At 42.3% G+C, this 16218-nt stretch overlaps 1 protein-coding gene across 1 annotated transcript in view; it reads left to right on the top strand.

Annotated features, from left to right (window-relative positions):
• BCL2L11 (BCL2-like 11 (apoptosis facilitator)) overlaps positions 1 to 16218 on the top strand; it is a 45824-nt gene that overhangs the window by 1779 nt on the left and 27827 nt on the right. Inside the window, exon 2 of the mRNA XM_011953092.1 lies at positions 1075 to 1481. Within this exon, the coding sequence (XP_011808482.1) occupies positions 1088 to 1481 (394 nt within the window). The 5' untranslated portion in view covers positions 1075 to 1087. The remainder of the gene's footprint in view (positions 1 to 1074; positions 1482 to 16218) is intronic.

Genomic DNA, 16218 nt, shown 5'->3' with positions numbered 1-16218 from the left:
CAGACGCCCCGGGGCTCGGTCCCGGGCCCGGACGCTACGCTCTGAAGGGAAGGCGCGGACGTGAGTTTCGGCTTGATTGCCTTCTGAGGGGAGGGCGCGGGCTCTGCGCTGCGCCGGGTACTCTGAACCCGAGTCCAGAGCTTTGTTTCCTGCGCTGCCTTCGTGGTGACGGTCAGGGGGCGCCGGGTCGGGGAAGGGCGCGGGCCAGACGCCCCGGGGCTCGGTCCCGGGCCCGGACGCTACGCTCTGAAGGGAAGGCGCGGACGTGAGTTTCGGCTTGATTGCCTTCTGAGGGGAGGGTCTGTGGGATGAAGGGGGTGCGCACCGGTGTCGCCTAGCCTGCGGACCTAGTTGGAGACTTTGCAGGGGTTGGCTTATTCCCCCCCCCCGCCCCCCATTTAGGGGTGTGCACCTAACGGTGCCGCTGCACCTCAGAGAAGTTCTGTCTGGTTCCGTGCGGCGCGCGGTACGGGAGCGGGAGGGAGGAACCGCGGGAGGGAGGGACCACGGGCGGAGAGAGCGCCAGAGCCGGGCCGAGCCGCGCTGGAGTTACAAACTCTATTGTGACGCACTTACTACGACTGACGGCCGCTGCCAAACCTTCCCCAGACTTGCTGCCCTCAGCATTTTCGGCAAACAATGGGGCCGGAGCAGGGAACGCGGCCAGCCGCCTGCAATCGCTGCGTCTGCGCCCGCTCCTATGCGCCAGCGTCCTACCTAACGCTGGGAAGTCAGAGCCGCTGGGAGTTTCTGACTTATCCAAGTCTGTCCTGGGCAAAGAGCACACGCGAATAGACTTCAGATTAACTACTTTTCTGGAAACGCGTGTGTGTGTGCACCAGTTCCACAAGCTGTTGACGTTGTTACTGTATTTTGTTTGGGGGTACGAAGTTTAATCCCACCCTCTGCCAAAAAAAAATTACACCTTTATTATTTTAGGTGCAATTTTTTTATTTGGGAGATTGTCGGAAAAGTATAGAACATGAAGTATTTGGGATTAACCCTAAGAGTTGATTTATTCTTTTTTTTTTCTTTTTTTGCTTAAAATAATCTTAGTTTTTATTTTACTTGCAGAAAAAAAGACCAAATGGCAAAGCAACCTTCTGATGTAAGTTCTGAGTGTGACCGAGAAGGTAGACAATTGCAGCCTGCGGAGAGGCCTCCCCAGCTCAGACCTGGGGCCCCTACCTCCCTACAGACAGAACCACAAGGTAATCCCGAAGGCAATCACGGAGGTGAAGGGGACAGCTGCCCCCACGGCAGCCCTCAGGGCCCGCTGGCCCCACCGGCCAGCCCTGGCCCTTTTGCTACCAGATCCCCGCTTTTCATCTTTATGAGAAGATCCTCCCTGCTGTCTCGATCCTCCAGTGGGTATTTCTCTTTTGACACAGACAGGAGCCCAGCACCCATGAGTTGTGACAAATCAACACAAACCCCAAGTCCTCCTTGCCAGGCCTTCAACCACTATCTCAGTGCAATGGGTAAGCAATGCCTGGGTAAGAGGCGGTTGATGTGTGGATGGTTGAATCTGCTTGAAGGCTGTGTGTGGCATTTAAAACCCCGTTTTAAAACCCCGTAACTGATTTATTCCACGTTTTGATGGGAATGGAGGATGTGTCAAACTATCAACCAACTTTTTTTTTTTTTTTTGAGATAAGTCTTGCTCTGTCACCCAGGCTGGAGTGCAGTGGTGTAATCTCAACTCACTGCAACTTCCACCTCCCAGGTTCAAGCAATTCTCTTGCCTCAGTCTCCCGAGTAGCTGGGACTACAGGCACGTGCCACCACGCCGAGCTAATTTTTTGTATTTTTGGTAGAGATGGGGTTTCACTGTGTTAGCCATGGTAGTCTCAATCTCCTGACCTTGTAATCTGTCTGTCTCAGCCTCCCAAAGTGCTGGGATTACAGACGTGAGCCACAACGCGTGGTCCAGACCAACATTTTTACAAAGTTATTAACTTTTGTGTCAGTGATGAGTTGAGGTCCAAACATTAGCTCTCAGGTCTGCCTTCATTAAGGAAAAGTGTGTAACCATGACATGTTTTAACCACCAGGCTTTACATAGTAATGACATTTTGCTTGAAAGGGAACTCATCGTTTACAGAAAATAGCTTAATAATGAAAAGTGTAAAGGAAGATGACAATCACTTTTGAAAATGACACTTTTTAAAAAATGAACGAGTTCGTGAAAGCAGTACCAACATAGAACCATGAAAATGTTTTGTTTTCTGCTTAAATTCCTCTTTACACTTATTGCCCAGAGGGTTTGGACATAGTACTAATCAGATTAAGTTGTCGGTTTTTATTTCAGGGATTAAAGGCAGTTGTAGGGTTTGAACCAAGAGTGGCTAACATAGATACCACAGAGGCCCGCAGCAAAATCATGGAAGGAACTGAGCTGGTGGAGACTGGTAAATTGGAGAGTATTTGCCCTTTCTATGTTTGGGCCACGCCTAATTGTGGCTGTGAGGACATGTGGTCTCAGGGTGGGTTTTCCTATATTGCAAGATAACCCAGGAATGCAGAATTGATGCCAGATACCCTGTTTCAACATTGACAGCTAATTTAGATTTTGAAAACATTGTACAAGCTGAAAAGAAACATCTGCAGGCTTGATGTGGCCCTTGAACCTCCAGCATGTGACTTTGGGTGCATACTTTGGGTAACCCTCGTGAGGGGCTGAGTCTGTGTTGATCAACTTGCTGTTTCCCACCAATGGAAAAGGTTCATGTCTTGATCAGTAGTCAATCACATTGACCATTCGTCCAGATTAGCTTGCCATATGTGAACAAGATAGAAGTAAGTTGATAGAGTTATCAATTAGGAAATCCAGTACAGAGTCTATTATTGTACTTCATGATGAAGGCTAACTCAACAAACCCATCAAAGTAGACACTGGAACAAAATGACATTTCTAAATACCATCTAGCTCTGTTTTCATAGGCTTCAGTGAGGTAAATCGGGCAGGCGTTTGCCCGTGTTACAGAATTGGAAAGAACCTCAGAGTGGTGGTCACTTGTCAGAGGTTGGGCACACCTGTAAAGTGGTGGGCAGAAATGACAAAATCCCAGCAGCTACACATGTTGGCTGCACATCTCCTGCCAAATGCCAGGAGGTACTTTTTTAGGGCCCCTCCTTAGGGAAAGGAGCTGGAAGTTTTATTATTGCTGTTACTACTACTCGTGAACTCATTTCGGCCTTAGAAGTTCTTGGTGCTTATAGTTTTTGTTCTACTCATGAAAATGCTCCCCCATATATGTGATCATTCTTGCTTACTATAACATCCTTGCTTACTAAATGAGTTAACAGGGCTTTATGGTGTGTATCCTGAAACACATGTACTTTAAAGACCTTCTGGAAGCTGTTAGCTTTTCACACTTTCACAACAAAAGCTTCACACTTGTGGTTATTAAGCTATTTTCTCTAACCAGGTCCCTTTCAAGCAAAATGCATACATTGGTCTCTGTAGGTGGTAGGTTAATGCATGGAAGTAGTTTCTCCTTCCCTGGAACTGGGAATAGTGGGTGCGATAGTGTATTTTTTAATGTAAAGACAGGCATGCATGCTTTTTTTGGTGATAAATACTATTTTACAAGCTAATTATAAGTTAAGCACTATTACTTGACATGAAAGATACAGGGCTTCAAAGATCATAATCTAAATAATTATGCACAGTTAATGGTTATACCTGTAAAGTAAAGTAGTGGATCCTGAGGTATAATTTTATAGTATTAGCTACATTTCAGTAGATAGTGTGATGAAGAGTTTAATGCATAGGATTAACTGAGAAGTTACAAGGAGTTTGGTTTAAAGTTAATGTCCCGAGGTAAGTTTTCAGTGTTAAGTTTTTGGAAGATTTGTTTTGGAAGAGGATGAGTTGTGGTTGGGGGAGGAAAGAACTTAGCCAGATGTGAGTTTCTTAAATTGAAGCATAAAATTTACAATTTGTGTAGTCCATAATTTTCTGTGGACATTCTACAGTCTTAGTTCATGCCTGAAGACCACTGAAATAATGCTGAGTTCATAAGTGGTTCTCTTGACATTGTTTAGTATTCTTTACTCAACCCTATCCATGAAGTTCTTCAATGAAGCTTTTGATAATTTATTGCAAAATACATTTTTCACAAAGAAGTCATTATGATTGGTTTGAACTAGTGGAACACAAATGTGAGGTTAAAAAGAGGTTCGCCTTAGCCAGAGGCTCCTTTAGCCACAAAGCAGTATTTTGCTCAGCAACTTGGGGTAGAGATCAGTGTGTCTTGAGGTTTTGTTTTTGCATCTTTGTTCTAATGAGAAAGTAAAGTCCTATGAGGAATATATAGTAGTTACGTGTATTAATACTATTTTCGTATTTTCCTTATGTCTCTCATTTTTCTGAAGACAGGTTCAAAGAATATATTTATCTGTGGGGCAACAGATACAGTTTTTTCACTTTTCCTCAATTTTAGTCTCCTTACACTCTGGGAGGATTAACTTGACAAATGATACCTTAGTGAATAACTGATGATTTTTATCAAAATCACATGTGTCGGTTTACTGAGTGCCTTTTGGATGAGTGTTGTATGCCATATGTGTTTTTAATGCAAATTAAAGCGTAGTCAGTACACTGAAATGTAGCTGGTACAATTGAAAATGAGAGTTGAGAAAAGTCAGGATATGGAGGAATGCTCCCTAGTGTCATGTTAGTAAATGTCTTAAATTTTATACTTGTTCCCTGGCACATCGGAATTCACAGATGGGAGTTAATGGCTTTCTTCTTCTTTTTTTTTTCCTCAGTGTCTTGTGGGTACTTCTCTTTTAGCTTGTAATTGTCTGACCCCTCCTTTAGTTTGTGAGCTCCCTGGGCGGGGAATAATGTCCTGCAGATGCTAGCGAGCGCCTGACAAAGAGGAGAAGACCAGGAGGTGTTGCGAGTCAATCTACCTCTGCCTGTTAACCTTTCCAAGGAGCAGTTTTTAACTGAGGACGAATAGTTTAAGAAAGCAGGTAGCAAGAAAAAGGTCCTGACCTCTGCTCCACCAAAATGTTTTTAATTACCTGGATCTAGCTGTAAGGTTTGCCACATAGTGGTGATAGCTAAGGTCTAGCTCAGCACCGCACAGCAGGGAAGCCACACGCGGCATTAAGCACTTGACATAGGACTAGTCTGAACTGAGTTGTGCTGTCAGTGTTGATACACACTGGATTTTGAGGAAATAAAAAAGAATGCAAAATAGTTTAATTGTTTTCGTATGGGTTACATGGTGAAATGGTATTTTAAATATATAGGTTAAATGAAATATAAACTTGTATTGCAGTTAAAAAAAAACACAAAGCATAAAATTTACCACCTAAACGATTTATTTCTAAGTGTACTGTTCAGTAGTGTTAAGGTCACTTGTTTTGTTGTGCAGCCAATCTCCAAAACTTCTTCACCTTGTAAAACAGAAACTCCGTACTCATTAAATAACTCCCTATTTCTCCCTCCCCCCAGCTTCTGACAACCGTCATTCTATTTTCTGTCTATCAATTTGACAACTTCAGGTACCTTATATAAGTGAAATTTATACAGTATTTGCCCTTCTATAACGGGCTTATTTCACTTAGCATAATGTCGTCAGGGTTTATTTATCTTGCAGAATGTCAGAATTTCCTTCCTTTTTAAGGCTGAAGGTGGTTCCAGTGTGTGTATATCACGTATTTCATGGATCCATTCAGCCATCAGGGACACTTGGGTTGCTTCCACTTTCTGGCTATTGTGAGTAGTGCTGCTATGAACATGGGTATGCAAATATCTTTTGGGGTTCTACTTTGAAGTTTTTTGGATATATACTTGGGAGTGGAATTGCCAGATCATATGGTAATTCTATTTTTAATTTTTTGGAGAACCCTCATGCCGTTCTCCATAGAGGCTGTGCCATTTTACATTCCCACCAACAGGGCACAAGGGTTCCAATGTCTCCACATACTCACCAACACTTTTTTTTTATTTTAACAGTAGTCATCCTAGAGGATATAGGTGATACTTCATTGTGGTTTGGATTTATATTTACTGGCTTAGATTTGTATGGCCACCACCACAGTCAAGATACAGAACAACTCAACCACAGGGATTTCTCATGATACCGTTTTATAGCCACAGCCACCTCTCTCCCTCTTCCTTGAGCATCTAGTCATGCTCGTTGGTGATTAAATAAAATGTATTTTAATATTGACTTTCTCTGTTTCTTTCTACCTTTTTAAACGTGGCTACTAGAAAAATGCAAAATTAGGTCTGTGGCTGGTGTTCTGTATCATCTCAACAGGCTGGCCTCACAGAGAGAGGAGCTGGAGTGTGCAGTGCTGCTCTAGCAAGCAAGACTTGACTTTTCCCACTCAGGGCACATCACTTCCAAGAAGCTTACTCCTTGGGTTATTTGGTTGACTTAAGAGAATGAAAGTGATTAGCCGAATCTTGTGAACATTTTAAACATTAAATGAGCATTGTCAACAGCGGCATTCTCCAGGCAAATACGGAGTTTTGTTTTACCTCTTTGTTTTACCTCTTTGAAGTCCCTGGTATATTTGGACTTCAAAAAGTAGATGGTAGAGCACGTGCTTCCTCAGCACCTCCAGGCTGCCTGGAGCCTCACAATAGAGGTGTCTTTGAGGGAGTCCCAGCTCTGTTTCTGAAACCCCATAGTTGCTTGTTTGACACCAAGAGAAATAAGGAAACTTTTTAGGTCCTAAGTGGGAAGAGAAAGTGCTAGAAGAGAACAATATTATTCTTTACCAGTTCCAAACACATTAATTGTTAGTTACCCAATTTTAAATTTACATCTTAAAAAAATTTTTTTTCAGATAATTATAGATTCACATACGTTTATAGGAAATAATGCAAAGAAATTGTATATGCCATTCACCCAGTTTCCTATAGTGGTAACATCTTGCTGAATTATAATATGCTGTCACAACCAGCAATTTTACATTAACAGAATCCATCTACCGTACTGAGATTTCATCAGTTTCACGTGCAGTCCATTTCATGTGTCTGTGAGTGTTTACTTCTGTTCAGTTTTATCAAATGTGTAGGTTTGTATGGCCAACACCACAGTCAAGTCACAGAGCAACTCCACCACAAGAATTTCTCATGATACCTTTTTATAGCCACAGCCACCTTTTTGTCTCTTCCTTGCCCCTGATAACCACTCATCTGGTCTACATATCTGTACTTTTGTCATTTCAGGGATGCTGTATAAGTATAATCATACTGTATGTAACCTTTTGAGATTGGCTTTTTTCACTCAGCATAATTGCCTTGAAATTAATCAGAGATGTTGTGTAACAATAGTGCCTTGTTTTTTATTGCTGAGTAGTATTCCATAGATGATGCACCACAGTTTGCTTAACTATTCACCTGTTGAAGGACACGGTGTTTGCATATTCTGGCAAGGCCCTGGCACAGCTGGAACTCAGGGAGGATTAGAAGTATTTATTGTACTTCTCATTTTTGTGTGTGTTTGTTTGTTTGTTTGTTTTTGAGACAGAGTCTCACTCTGTCGCCCAAGCTGAAGTGCACTGGTACTATCTTGGCTCACTGCAACCTCCAATTCCCAAGTTCAAGCGGTTCTCCTACCTCAGCCTCCCAAGTAGCTGGGATTACAGGCACGCACCACCGCACCCAGCTAATTTTTGTATTTTTAGTAGAGATGGGTTTCACCATGTTGGCCAGGCTGGTCTCGAACTCCTGACCTCAAGTGATTGACCCACCTTGGCCTCCCAAAGTGCTGGGATTATAGGCGTGAGCCACCACGCCTGGCCCTACTTTTAGCATCTATGTGTTCAGTTTTAGTATATAGAAATACAGTTGATTTTTGTGTGTTGGCCTTCTGTTGTGCAGTTTGCTGAACTCCTTAATTCTAAGAGTTTTTCATAGATTTCCTGGGAGATCTGTATAGTTATGTGATCTGCAAATAGGGACAGTTTTATGTCTTCTTTCTGATCTATGTACATTCTTTTTCTTGCCCAGTTGCACTAGCTGGAACTTCTAGTGTTTATGTTGACTAGGAGTGGTGAGAGCAAACATCCATACCTTGTCCCCACTCTTAGGGGGAAAGCTTTCTGTTTTTAATCATTAAATATGATGCTACGTGTAGGTTTTATATGAGTGCTCTTTAAAAGAATGAGGAAGTTTTAACCTGTATTCCCAGAATGCTGAGAGTTTTTGTCATAAATGGATGGTGTTAGGTTTTATAAAATGTTTCTGTATCCGTTGATGTGAGCCCGTGATGTTAATTTATGGTAACCTGTTGATATGGTGCATTCCATTGATTTGCAATGTTAAGTCACTCTTGGATGTCTGAGACAAATCCTGCCTGGGCAGGGTCTGTAATTCTTTTCATGCACTGCTGGATTGAATTTGTCGATATTTTGTTTAGAGTATTTGCGCCTAAATTCTTGAGAGGTGTCTATTGTTTTCTTTTAAGACTGTCTGGTTTTTATATCAGGACCTTAATTAGTTAGAAAGGGTTCCCTCTTTTATTTTCAGGAAGAGATTGTGTAAAATTGATATTCATTCTTCTCTCAATGGAGAATTCTGTAGTGAAACCATCTGGGCCAGGATATTTTTTGGGGGGGGGGGTGGCAGGGGGCATTTAGATTATAGATTTTTTTTTCTTAGTTTTTGTAGGACTGTTCAGGTTGTCTGTTTCTTCTCAGTTGAGTTTTGATAGTTTGTAGCTTTTGAGGAATTGGTCCATTTCTTCTAAGTTGTTGAATTTATGAATGTGAAAAGCATTTGTAGTACTCCCATATTTTTAATGGATGCAGGATCTGTTGTCATAACCCCTGCTTCATTTCTGATACTGGTAATTTGTGTCTTTTTTATCTCTATCAGTCTTTCTAAAAGTTTATCAGTTTTGATTTTTTTTAACCAGTTTTTTGTTCCACTGGTTTTTCTCTACTTTCCTATTATTAATTTTATTGTTTATTATTTCCTCTTCTTGCTTTGTGCTAGGTAGGTTATTTTCCTAGTTTCTTGAGACGGAAACTTGGAATAGTGTTTTGAGACCTTTCCTCTCTTTTCTTCTTACTGTTTTCTCGGAAGGAAACATTTAATACGTATTTACAAACAGAAACACTATCTCGGGCAGCCTCAAGATGAGATGGTAGATCCCTGCATGGTTACCCTCCAGACCCAGGGCTTATGTGCCATAGGGAAAGGGTATATATGCTTCAGAAGGGATGTACAGGACAGTTGCTTAAGGGCAGGATTTATGGTGAGATAATATGAAACTAAGGACAGGATTGATGGTAAGTACATGCTCGTACCCAAGGAACAGTAGATAAAATAGAAATCTTTGAGGCATTCCCAAAACCAAGGTTAATCAGAAGTCAACACAGCAGATTAGCATCCAAGATGGAGTTGTTTGGCCTCCATACTCCAGCCCCCAGTCTGGCTCTTACAGTCTCATGTGCCTTGCTCTTCTGCCATAGTCCCTGAGCCTTTAGTGGCTGTGCTTCATTTTGTATAGCTTTACCAGTAGTGTGCCTTGGCAATGGAAAAATAGATCGGGCACAGTGGGATTCCAAATGAGGGAGATTCTCAGGCTTTGACGAATCATTTGCAGTCCTCAGAATACCTTGATTCTGGTTTTCTCGGAAGAAGCAAAACAAGATAAATACTGTTAATATCCACATAAGGATTATAATGAAAAAGAACATGAAGAAAATTAGAACTCAGTTCTTTAGAGACTTGTAGCTAGGAAATAATTCAGGATGCAGTTTGAATTGTAGGCAAGTAATAAAAACTCAAAAATAATGGTTAGGGCTAGAATCTGATAGCAGGTATTATAGTTTTCTTTGGAGCATGTTTTTTTCTCTCCAGTTTCCCCATTCCTATCAAGGACCAATTTATTTGCAAAATACATGTTAGTCTCATTATACTTAGCCTGATTATTTGCCTAAAGTGCAGCAAGAAAAGTGATTGGCCATGTAGGCCCTTTTTAAGTTGGCTTTGCTGGAATTTTTTCATAAGAAATCTTAGATTGGACTTTTAGAAGCCTCCAGGCTTGAAAGCCAAGCTGAAAATTTGCCACCAAACATTGCCTGTAATACCTACAAATCGGGTGAATTCCGTTCTCCTTGAGGTCCCAAAGTATCTTGAGGTTCCTGGGCCTGTCGGAAAATGACATTCTTTGCTTATCGAAGGTCAGCAACCTTGTAAGGGAACTGTGTAGACAGGTACCAGGCCTGTCTTTTCAAGGGGCTTTTTATTCTTTAAAGCAGTCTGGTCATATCTGAAAATATGCCATTCAGTTAAAGCCTTGTAAAACAACCCATGTCTCCAATTGCATATAGAACGTACTCTGTACAATTTTAGTTCTTTTAAATGTGTCAAGTTTTGTTTTGTAGCTCAGGATATGGTCTATTTTTGGTGACTGTTACAAAAGAAAACAGATTCTTACTGAACTTATGCAAATAACTGTATTGCCATAAAATAAGAATACTCATGAGTAGTTTCCAAATTTTGGAGAACTCAGAGAGAAAGGTAAATTTTGCTCACGAAAGTATGCTTTACTCAATTATAAGCTATAAACAACTCAAAAGCAAAATGATTTTCTTCAATTAGAATGGCAGCCTTCCAAACAACGTGCTGTCCATTCTCCTTGGAACTGCCATCCACAAACCAAGTGGCCATGTCTCAGGACCAGAGATGGTGGAGTCTTACCCCCTTTCGCTTTTCTAATGTGAGCATTTATTCAGTGCTAGAAATTTGCTTTTCACCACTACTTAGCTGCATCCCATGTGTTTTGGTATGTTATGTTTTCATTTTCATTGAGTTCTCTCTCTATATTTTTAAATTTCCTTTGAGACCTCCCCTTTGACCCTAGGTTATTTAGAAGTGTGTTTTATTCCCAAATCTGTGGAGACTGTCCTGTTTTCTGTTACTGTTTTCTTTCTGATTCTATTATGGTCAGAGAGCAAATTTATACTATTTCAGTTTTACAAATGTGTCGAGATTTGTTTTATAGCCCAGGATATGGTCTTTTGATGATGACTGATCCATGCTGCATGGGTACTTGAAAAAAAATCTGTATTCTGCTGCTATTGGGTAGAGTGTTCATTATATATATATCATTCAGATCTTATTGGTTGGTTGTGTTGTTCAGTTCTTGTCTGTCCTTGCTGATTTTACTGTCTTGTCCTGTCAGTTGCTGAGAATGTGGTGTTGAAATCCCCAGCTGTTCCCTTTCAGCTCTATCAGAGTTTGCTTCATGTCTTTTGAGGTGCTGTTGTTTGGAGTTTACACATTTAAAATGTCTTCACGTTGGATCCAATCTTCTATCATTGCTGTAAAATGTACTTTAGTTGGTATTAATAGCACTTCTGCTTTTTGAACATTAATGTATTAATGTTAACATAGTATTACCTTTTTCCATCCTTTCACTTTCAGTCTGCATGTGTTGTATTTGAGGTAAGTTTTTTATATATGGCATGTCTTTAGATAAACCTGTTTTATCTGGTCTGCCAAATCTGTCTCTTACGTGGTCTAGACCAGGTACATTTAAGATAAGATATATAAAAGTCTAAATGCCTTTTTATTATTTGTCTTCTGTTTCCTCTGTTCCTTGTTTCTTTTTTTGTTTTCTAACCTTCCTGTGGGTTATGCAAACATTTTCTAGGATTTCATTTTGGTGTGTTTGTGGCGTTTTAAAATATATTGCTCTGTATCATTTTCTTAGTGGTTGTTCCAGGTATTACAGTATATGTGTGGAATATATATTCTAAGTCTGCTGATATCAATGGTCACAGCATTCTATGACGGGAGCTGAAGAATAGAAACCTTACTTTTCTTTAGGCTCGTTTAGCCCCATTTTTCAGATATAATTGTCTAAGTTTCCTCCATGTACATTGAAGCACTGAATGAGTTGGTGGTGTCATTTTTGCTTCAACCATCAAATATGATTTAAGAAAGTACTGTTGGTCTACTAATAGTCACTCCCATGTTTCCCCTTCCAATGTTCTTTCCTTTCTGAAGTTCTAAGCTTTCTTCTTTTGTCATTTCCTTTCCATTTAGAGAACTCCCTTAGTTCTTTAATGATAGGTCTGTTAGTAACAACTCCTCTGAGTTCTCCTCCCAGGAATGTCTTTATTTCCCCTTCAGTCCAGAAGGATATCTTCACTGAAGATAGAATTCACCGTTAATGTATCTTTCAGTACTTGGAAAACATGCCACTTTCTTCTGGCCTCTGTGGTTTTAGATGAGAAATCCCTTGTCATTTGAATTGGTGTTCTCGACTAAGTTATGTGTCATTCCTGTGTGGCTGCTTTCAAGATTCTCTGTCTTTTAGTATTAAGAGGTTTAATTGTGATGTGTCTTGTCATGGCTTTCTTTGGGTTTATCCTTTTTGGGGTGCACTCAGCATCTTGAATCTGGAGTTTCACGTTTTATGCCAGGTTTGGGAAGTTTTCAGCCATTATGTCTTTAAATACTTTTCCAGTCCCTCCCTCTCCTTTGGAACTCCGATGATAAGAATGTTAGTGCGTTTGTTAGTCTTGTAAGTCCCTGAGACTGTTCATTTTTTTCCAGTATATTTTCTCTCTCTTCAGATTGAGTAAATTCTATTGATTTTGCCTCATATTCACTGATTGTTTTTAAACTTATGTTTAATTATATTTTTCAATTCTATGATTTCTGCCTGTTTCTACTAGGTAAGTTGGAAGTTCAGATTCCTCCTTGGCCTTGCTGGTACTTTCCAAGCAAAATAGGGGCCCCAGTGCACACTGCTTTATTGTGTCCAATTGTTGGGGGAGGTGTGTAAGCTTGGCTCCCTCAGCCACTGCTGACACCAGGAAGCAGGGAGACCATAGAGGGCTGCCTCACACCTTGTTTCTGCAGAGTAGAGGCCAGAACTCAGCTTCCCTCTGCCCCCCCCCCACCACCAGGGGTGGGGGAGTCGGGTACAACATGCCAACCAGGCCCACTTTCCATTACCTGATTCTCCCTCTTTAATGCTGGGTCGGGGAGTTCTCTTTTGTTCTCTTTAATTAGTCAGATAGGGTGGAGACTTAGTACCCACTGGGTGCCCAGACACTCAAGGCTAGGGCTGGGAGAGCCGGTGGGCCCATGAACCTTGTTTTGCACTGTCTGGTTCAGTGGGTGTATGTAATGTCATGTCAACTAACTAATCCCACCTTGTGCCCACACCTTGCTGTTTAGTAGAGGTGGAGGCTTAGCTCACTGCTCACTGCTCAGCCCCACTAATGTTACCCTGGGAGGGGAGTTAGATAACTGTCCTACTAACGCTGCTCTGGCAAGGCAGCCGGATCACCTCTGCCTGCTTCTGCCGGGCAGGATCTGGGAGATCGGCCTGCTGACACCATCTGGTGGTGGAATCAGAGCACCTCTTGCGTCCCCTGGCTGGGGATGGGCTGGAAGATCAACTCCCCACTCTGGCCATGCTGTGCTGTGGAGCTGCTGCCAGGGGTGTTGTGGTTTTCCCATTGCTATTTGGCTGGAGTAGGGCAGGAATCATGAAGTGGTTTTCTGTTGTTAGGTCACCCTCTTTTCAGTCCCTTGGCGATGGAGAAGAGGCCTCCCATGGAGCTGTTATCTATGCCTCTTGGAGAGGCGCAGTCGGAGGTTTCTTCTGCAGCATGCTGTCCAGGATACATGGGAGTGAGGAAAATGGCATAGCCCCTGTCCGTCATCCCTCAAGTCCTGAGGTCCCCAGCAGCCCGTCCTATTTCCCACTTCAGTTTTCCTGGGCCTGCTGGTTGTGTTCTGTCTAGGGTTGTCTGGGGTTCTGTCTCAGGTCTTCAGCTGGGAGAGGAAGGACCTGGGGAGATGGCTTCTCCACCTCAGTGGAACTAGAGATCTACAGCTTCCTTTGTTTATGGTGACTATTTGTCTTAGTCCCTTTGAGCTGCTCTGAAGGAATACCTGAGACTGGGTGGCTTGTAAACAACATAATTTTATTTCTCACAATTCTGGAGGGCGATAAGTCCAAGACGAAAGCAGGTTTGGTGTGTGGGATGAGGGCCACTTAGACGGCACCTTCAAGCTGTGTCCTCAAGTGATAAAAAAGGTGAGGATTTCTCTGGGGTCTCTTTTGTGAGATCTCTAATCCCATTCCAATGGCCCCACCTCCTAACACCCATCACCTTCAAGGTCAGGTTTCAGCGAGAGTTTTGGGGGTATGTAACATTCATACCATAGCAGTATCAATTGGCTCTGACTGCAAAGACTACTCTGAATTTTAGAAGTTACTTCTTTCACTCTTTCTTTTTACTCTCTATATGGAATAACAGACTTATAACGATGGAAAGAGATTTAGCTGTGATCCAGGCCACCTTTTTCAGATGATAACCATAATATCTATTGCTGTAACTCTACTGTGTGTGACTCTCGTGGTGTGCCCATAGAGCGTGCTCTGTGCTGCTTTCAAACATGACTCCTGAAAATGTCTGGGTAACCCAAGTCTGATTTTACATGCCTTAGGGGGAACTTCTTACTAAAAATTCTGACTTGTTTTATATTTAGGGTACTTGTGGTAGGTTTAGAGATGTACACCTAATTGCCAATTGATTGCTGTACATTCTGATGCCTTGCTGCTTGACCTACTTTAAAACCATTAAATCTGATCATTGGCCCAGTCTCCACATACCCCATGTCTGTGGTCATCCTGCCTGTCACAGGACTCGCTATGAGCCACCACCTCTCCCTACCGGTCTCCACCTCCCACACCAGAATTAAGTTGTCTCCATTCCTTCTTTGTTAGGCCAGCCTCAGTCTCTCTATGTATTTCTCATGTGATGACATTTCTAGCCTAATCCACCTCTGGTCCCTGCTCGGTCAGTGGCTGAGACTTGTGGTGGAACATCTGACCTCAGACTGCCTTCCTTCTCTGCATGTCTCATCACACTGTGGACAGAAGCCAAACACCTGTCCTTGGAGACCTTACAGGCTTGCTCCTGTGCTGGCTGTAAGCTCTGTGCATTGCAGGTACAGAGCAGAAGATGTAACATTCCCTTTTTTTTTTTTTCAGGAAGTGCTAGCAGATACATACATGCAAGGGGGTTCATCACAGCATTGTTTATACAGCCAAACGACTATCCTTGGTCCTCTAATGGAAGGGGAGAATCTACATTATTCTGCCCTTTTTTTTGGCAGACTGGTGCTGTCTTCATGGTGTTAAAAAGAATAATGGCATAGGGGAAATGCCTGTTTGCCTGATGTTAAGTTTTAAAAAACTGCAAGATTATTTATGATAGTCTAGTTTAGTATTAAAGAAGTTCATTGGCATGTCAAAAATATAAGAATACATTAAACTGTCAGTAGTGGGTATTGTTGTATTCTGGTTACAGGTGGTCTTTTCTCCCTTTTTTCTTTCACCCAGGGTGGTGCAATGATCTCAGCTCACTGCACCCTTCACCTCCTAGGTTCAAGCGATTCTCCTGCCTCAGCCTTCCGAGTAGCTGGGATTACAGGCACCCACCACCACGCCCGGCTAATTTTTGTATTTTTAGTAGAGACAGGGTTTCACTATGTTAGCCAGGCTGCTCTCGAACTCGTGACCTCAAGTGATGTGCCCGCCTCGGCCTCCCAAAGTGCTGAGATTACAGGTGTGAGCCACTGCTCCTGACCACAGGTGGTCTTTTCTGTGTGTCTTTGTGTATGTATGCAATTGTCATAACTAGTATTATGTTCATAATCAGAACAAATTTAGTAAATAATACTTATTAAAACTTTGGCTGTTTATAATTTTAATCTTTGTCTTTGGCATTCCCAGCAGCCTGTCACTGGGCATGCGTACCTTGTTTGTGTGATTCAGTGTTAACCGTTATGTCTTTTGCGTTGGTAAACATTTTGTCCAGGCTGATCAAGCTTTGGTCCCATCAGGACCATCACTGAAAGTACTCTGGGTGAACATTTGCCCCCTAATTTACTCTTTTGGGGTCTGCCTTTTTGTTTTTTGCAAAGTGAGTAATCTCTCAGGGAACATCTCCATCGGGCAGGATCATGGGATTTGGTGCTGGCAGGTTGCTCTTGGTAGCTGTCTCCCCCACAGGCTGCCCTTGGGTCTGGAGCAGGTTTTGGGTCCAGTCCTGCCCACCCTCCATGGAACCTGGGTGGAGCAGTGAGTCTATCTGAGCTTCAGCTTCCTCAGCCATCGAGTGAGTTCATAGTGCTCACCTCTGAGGGTCATGGGGAGTTTTTCCATAAGCAAATCGACAGAAAGCGCCTGGTGGAAACTC

The sequence above is a fragment of the Colobus angolensis genome, unplaced genomic scaffold (assembly GCF_000951035.1).
Source record: "Colobus angolensis palliatus isolate OR3802 unplaced genomic scaffold, Cang.pa_1.0 Scaffold356, whole genome shotgun sequence".
NCBI classification, from domain to species: domain Eukaryota; kingdom Metazoa; phylum Chordata; class Mammalia; order Primates; family Cercopithecidae; genus Colobus; species Colobus angolensis.
This window is presented reverse-complemented; position numbering and strand designations above follow the sequence as displayed.